This window comes from Quercus lobata, chromosome 9 (assembly GCF_001633185.2).
Source record: "Quercus lobata isolate SW786 chromosome 9, ValleyOak3.0 Primary Assembly, whole genome shotgun sequence".
Lineage (NCBI taxonomy): Eukaryota > Viridiplantae > Streptophyta > Magnoliopsida > Fagales > Fagaceae > Quercus > Quercus lobata.
In genome coordinates this window covers 40,243,914-40,250,085 of record NC_044912.1, presented here as the reverse complement: position 1 = coordinate 40,250,085, position 6,172 = coordinate 40,243,914, and the positions used below count along the sequence as shown (strand labels likewise).

At 36.1% G+C, this 6,172-nt stretch overlaps 1 protein-coding gene across 4 annotated transcripts; it reads left to right on the top strand.

Annotated features, from left to right (window-relative positions):
• Window positions 1-927: 927 nt before the first annotated feature.
• Window positions 928-5,624, top strand: LOC115960125 (pentatricopeptide repeat-containing protein At4g20740-like). Of its 4 annotated transcripts, none has more exons than XM_031078841.1 (4): window positions 928-3,305; window positions 3,350-3,402; window positions 4,322-4,364; window positions 5,439-5,624. In XM_031078841.1, exons 1-4 carry the CDS (start codon window positions 1,142-1,144, stop codon window positions 5,453-5,455), a joined length of 2,277 nt encoding a protein of 758 aa, XP_030934701.1. In that variant the 5' UTR covers window positions 928-1,141; the 3' UTR covers window positions 5,456-5,624. The 4 variants fall into 4 exon arrangements, with proteins under 4 accessions (XP_030934701.1, XP_030934702.1, XP_030934700.1 ...); XM_031078842.1 differs by having other exon boundaries at window positions 4,322-4,368; XM_031078840.1 differs by lacking the exons at window positions 4,322-4,364; window positions 5,439-5,624 and adding an exon at window positions 3,545-3,668.
• The last annotated feature ends 548 nt before the right edge of the window (window positions 5,625-6,172 follow it).

Sequence of the window (6,172 nt, the reverse complement as noted above, 5' to 3'; positions counted from 1 at the left end):
ATTTTCTAGGCAGTGAATCTTCTTATTCTTTAATATTTTTTGGCATTTCGAAAATTTTAATATCTGAAACCAATTGGTAGATTTCTCACAAAATATTGCACGTTCAAACAATGACTTCTTTATCAAATTGTAATAAAAATTGAAGTGAAACATGAGAAATTCATGAAATAGTATAGTTTCATAATTAATTTTAAATTTTATATAATTATTTTAGTCTATCACACAAACAAGTAGGTTCCCGTGCATAACACGGGTTTGCGACTAGTATAATATTAAATCTGCCGTAGCTGGCCTTAACCAAATCATTCAGGTACTTCCTCTTTCTTTATTAAACTATCTGTTTGATTTCGATTTTTCTGTCTCCATTCGTTCCTTCGTATTTTCTAATTTCTCATTCTTATTCGGATCTTCTATTCTTTCTATATATGTTCGTTCAGCATTAGATCTTAGATCTGAATTTATTTGATCCTTCTTGATTATATATATTTCTATTTGTGTTTTGCTTTTGCAGTGAGAATTAGAAAACGGATATTCATCGAATTCCAAGTCTAATAATAAGGTTTCGTATTTTTAATTTCCTTGAAATTAAGGAAATTATGAAAAGGCAATATATGTATATTTGTCATATATTTATTCAATAATTATGAGAGGAAATTATGATGTAGGAATCTAATAACATAGATTTGCCATAAGATATAAAGAAGCTCAAAAGAAGAAAAATATATATCTTCCAATTACATTTGAGTAGATATAATATCAAGGATGAGCTTGAAAATTTGTGACAAAGATTTATGTATGAACTCGAAGGAAGAATTTCAAGTGTCAAGAAAAAAATACAAAACCCACTTAACTGCACAATTAAAACCTTTCATCTAAAATTAAGAATAATTATTAACATATCAGCTAAATAATGCAGGGGTACAAACATGACTATATGGGGCACTGCACTGTGCAATTTTCCCAAAACCCTCAACGCACTGCACTGCACTGCACTGCGCTGCACTTTCTTAGAACAGACTGCTCAATCAGTAAGTCAGACACAACATAAGACAACAGTGTAAATTGGTCACTAAAGAGAAGCTGGAAGCTGATGCGTTGTGGTGAAAGAAACCAATGAAAGAAGAAAAAACAAAACATAGAAATGCCTCCTCACCTTCAGCCCCCAATTCCCAAACCCCAAAACCAAAACCAAAACCAAAAAAACAAGTTCTACTTCTTCTACGGCCACCGTAAACCCTCCCAACACCGCCCCACCGTCCGCGGCGGCCTCTTCTCCAACCGCCAATCCATCTCCCTCCACAAACCCTCTCCTCCCCACAATCCTCAACCCTTCAATCTCCACCACTGGGACCCACAACATTCCCCCACCACCACCACCACTGAAACCCGCAACACCAACACTGGGTCTGGGTCTGGGACCACCCACACCTCTCTCATCCGCCTCTCCCCTATCGCCCGATACATCACCGACTCATTCCGCAAGAACCAAAACCACTGGGGCCCTTCCATCGTCTCCGACCTCAACAAACTCCGCCGCGTCACTCCGGACCTCGTCTCCGAAGTCCTCAAATCCCAACCCGACCCGAATCTCGCCTCCAAGTTCTTCCACTGGGCCTCCAAGCAAAAAGGCTTCCACCACACTTTCGCTTCCTACAATGCCTTCGCCTATTGCCTTAACCGCTCTAACCGTTTCCGCTCTGCCGATCAACTGCCCGAACTCATGATCTCCCAAAACAAACCCCCCACTGAAAAGCAGTTCGAAATCCTTATCCGATTCCACTCCGACGCCAATCGGCCCCTTCGGGTTTTCTACGTGTATCAGAAGATGAAGAAATTCAATGTCAAGCCTAGGGTTTTTTTGTACAATAGGATTATTGATGCTTTGATGAAGAATGGGTATGTGGATTTGGCGCTTTCAGTTTATGATGATTTTAGGAATGATGGTTTGGTTGAAGAGAGTGTTACTTTTATGGTTTTGATTAAAGGGTTGTGTAAAGTTGGGAGAATTGATGAAATGTTGAAGGTTTTGAGTAAAATGAGGGAGAATTTGTGTGCGCCGGACGTGTTTGCGTACACGGCAATGGTGAGGGTGTTGGTTGAAGCAGGGAATTTGGATGGATGTTTGAGGGTTTGGGAGGAAATGAGGAGGGATAAGGTGGAGCCGGACGCAATGGCGTATACGACTTTGGTTACCGCGTTGTGTAAAGGTGGGAGGGTGGAGAAAGGGTATGAGTTGTTTAGGGAGATGAAGGAGAAAAGGTGTTTGATTGATAGGGCGATATATGGATCGTTGGTTGAGGCATTTGTGGCAGATGGGAAAGTGGGGTTTGCTTGTGGTTTGTTGAAGGATTTGGTGGATTCTGGGTATAGAGCTGATTTGGGGATTTATAATTCGATTATTGAAGGATTGTGCGGTGTGAAGAGAGTCGATAAGGCTTATAAGGTTTTTCAGGTCACGGTTCAGGAGGGTCTTGAGCCGGAGTTTGTGACTGTGAATCCAATTTTGGTTTTGTATGCAGAGATGAGAAGGATGGATGAGTTTTGTAAATTGTTAACCCAAATGGAGAAATTGGGATTTTGTGTCATTGATAATCTTTCGAAGTTCTTTGCTTTTGTGGTTGGGAAGGAGGAGAGGACAATGATGGCTGTGGAAGTGTTTGAGAACTTAAAAAAGAGAGGTTATTGTAGTGTTTCCATATACAATATTCTTATGGGGGCACTTCACAAGAAGGGGGAGTTCGAAAAGGTGATATCACTCTTTGATGAAGTGAAGGAATCAAATTTTGAACCTGACTCATTGACTTATAGTATTGCAATTGAATGTTTTGTAGAGATTGGTGATATTGAAAAAGCATGTCTGTGTAACAATAAAATCATGGAGATGTCTTTGGTTCCTTCTGTTGCTGCTTATTGTGCTCTTGCTAAAGGGCTCTGCAAGACCGGAGACATTGATGCTGCTATGATGCTTGTTCGCGATTGCTTAGCCAATGTTACGAGTGGCCCTATGGAGTTTAAGTATACACTTTCTGTTGTTCATGCCTGTAAATCTGGTGGTGCTGAGAAGGTGATTGAGGTACTTAATGAAATGATGCAACAGGGTTGTCCTCCTGATGAGATTATATACTCTGCTATCATCTCTGGCATGTGTAAGTATGGGACAATTGAGGAGGCAAGGAAGGTTTTTTCGAATTTGAGAGACCGCAAACTTTTAACAGAAGCTAATATGATTGTCTACGATGAAATGCTAATTGAGCATATGAAGAAGAAGACCGCAGACTTGGTGGTGTCTGGATTGAAGTTTTTTGGTCTAGAGTCCAAGTTGAAAGCAAAGGGTACTTCAAGTTTTTTGGTCTAGAGTCCAAGTTGAAAGCAAAGGGTACTTCTCACCCACCCTTCTTCTCTGTAAGTTCCAATACTTTTTCTCTTTAATTTCCTGTAATCTTTACCATTCTGCTATGTTTAAAAAAAAAAAAAAAAAAAATGATTTCTGTGAAAAATAATGAATATTGCTCAAGAAGTTCATCTGTATTTTTTATTCACTCAGCTATTCTATTTTCCAAACCAAAGAGAAGCCAAAGGGTGCATTTGTATTTGCTTCAATAATAGAAGCGTGGGCATTTTCTGGCTTTTGAAGGAGAATTATAACACTTTTAGTTAAGGGATTTTTTTTTTTTTTTTTTTTTTTTTTGGTTTTGGGGGGGGGGGGGGTGTGGAGATGAGAGATGAGAAGGAAAGAGAATGATGTGTTGGTTCAAGTTTGGAAATGGGTACCGGAATTTATAAAGTACTACTTCACATTTGATGAAATAATTGCTATAATCATATATTTGCTTGTTGCTTCTTTAAAGTCTATTTCAGTTATAAGTGGAGGCCCTTTATCTTTCATCATGTCGAATTATTTTGTATACAGCTCTACAGAGAAGAATTTATTGAGTTGCATTTTAGATTGGTCTAGATTATATTAAATGTTGAGCAGAGGAAAAAAAATGTCAAAAAGGAATTGTACCAAATCGTTGAATTGAAAGCAATTAAGAACTCCATTCACAATCTTATGCGAACATATCTGAGGAATATATTGATAACTCTTAGTTCTCAAAAATAATGATTGGAGATTTTATTATAGTGTACAAATGAAATGTACATTCTGCAGAAGCTTCTTTGAATAAAATTTCATCAAAATTCATATATGCCTATCCATTTGAGTCTACAAGAAAAGTAGTCTGTACTGTTTGATATGTAATTTTGGCATCATTTCTCCATGAATCTGTTCAGTTGTGGATTGAATTTTTTTAATACTGAATTATTCACTTTGGATAAGCAGACCTCTAGAAGTGCAAGTGAAGTGCTGGGGAGTATTATGACAGGCAAGTATGTGTTATATTTACTAAAATATAATTACCTTTGCAACCTTTGAACCAATACGCCTTTTTTTTTTCTTTTTTTGCCTCCTTTTCATTTCCACGAAGAATGGCACACTCAAATTTTTCCATAAACCCAGGAAACTCCAATTTTTAGTGCCACAAGGAGCACATACATAACTCAAGACAACCACAGAAAGAAGAATATTATTACCATTTATTGTCACCCAGCAGGTCAGGACAACAGAAATTGACAAAGGCCCACAACTCCTAATTCAAGGAAAAAAAAATTCAGACACAAGCACAGAGAAAAATAAACAAAGATTACATACTAAAATTCAAATCCAATCTACAAACATAATATTGAATTAGTGAAGTATAACTTTAGAAAGAACAAATGATCACATAACGAATTCCATGCAAGATACCTTCAGATTGTTTTGTAATGGTTTGCCACTGATGATAATACCATGAGCACTTGGTATCTCATGAAAAATTTAGGCTGTGTACTAGGATTCTTTACAAAATGCCCCTGGTAGTAAATAGGGTGAACAAATAATAATGAAGTAGTCATAAAATACAAGAATTTTGTTCGGCCACGTAAAACAAATTATTATGTGCAAAGGAAATATGAGAACAGTTTCATGGAGAATTATAGGATTGGCAATGGAACTGGGCCAAGACATGTCCCTTCGCCATTCCTGCACGGTGAGAGAAATATTCTTCCAGAACCAGTATGTAACATAGACACATAGTAAACATTGCCATAAGAGAAGCACTAACGTTCTAGGCTATGGGCTCATTGTTGGGTTATACTTTCTTTGGGCTAGTAATTTAGGTGATGGTATTGTTAAAATAAATGGTCCACATTTTAGTTAATAGGTCCACAAATTAGGCTCACCCATGTGTTAAATCACATGCTCTTGCTTCATAATAAGTAATTAAAGTTATGTAAAATCTCACAAAAGGCGAAGGAACTTAAGGTCTTATTTACTACTTTTTTTCTTTCTTTCTTTCTTTTTTCTATAATTATGGTTGTTTTATATACAAATTTAACATTTTGCAATTTCCTTATTATAGGTAACTGGAGGCAATGAGGAGAAGCATAATATGTGGGATAAACTTAAGTTGTTTTTGTTCATATTGCTATATTTGCTTTGGCTAAAAGCACATGCAAATTGTGTAAATTCGTGGCAATCTGTCCAAGATATTTTTTCTTTTGTAAATTATATTATAGTAGTAAAAGTTGGAAATTGGTCATTATTATTGTTTATCTCCTTTATATATTAAGAAGATTTAGAAAGTTAGTTATGACTTCATAAAATGTCAAATATGCCCCTAGTCTAATTAGATAATCTTTATTCCTAAAAAAAAAGGGGTTAAAATTGTAATTCAATAAAATTTAAAGTTAAAAATACTTAATATTCTCAAAAGAAAAAACAGTGGGTTAATCTCACATTGAAAAATGAGTGTGAGTTAAAGAGGTTTAAAGCCTGTATTGTGTATCCAAGAGTTAGACCCTTTTGAATATACACCACTGTAAGTTTCTTTAAAAAACCTTCTCTCCCTCTCTCCGCGTGTGTGTTAAAAATACTTACTATTCTAAAAAAATAAATAAATAAAATTTAAAAACAAACAACTATCAAATAAACTTTTTTCCTAAAAATTAGTACACACTCTCTATTTAAATATATCTCACACATGTTTGGTACATTTTTCCTTAAATATGTAGCACACACTAAAACCTAGCAGTTTGCTCATTTTCAAAATCCTAAATTTTAGCTTCTTAAAAATCTTTTCCTGTGTAATCTCAC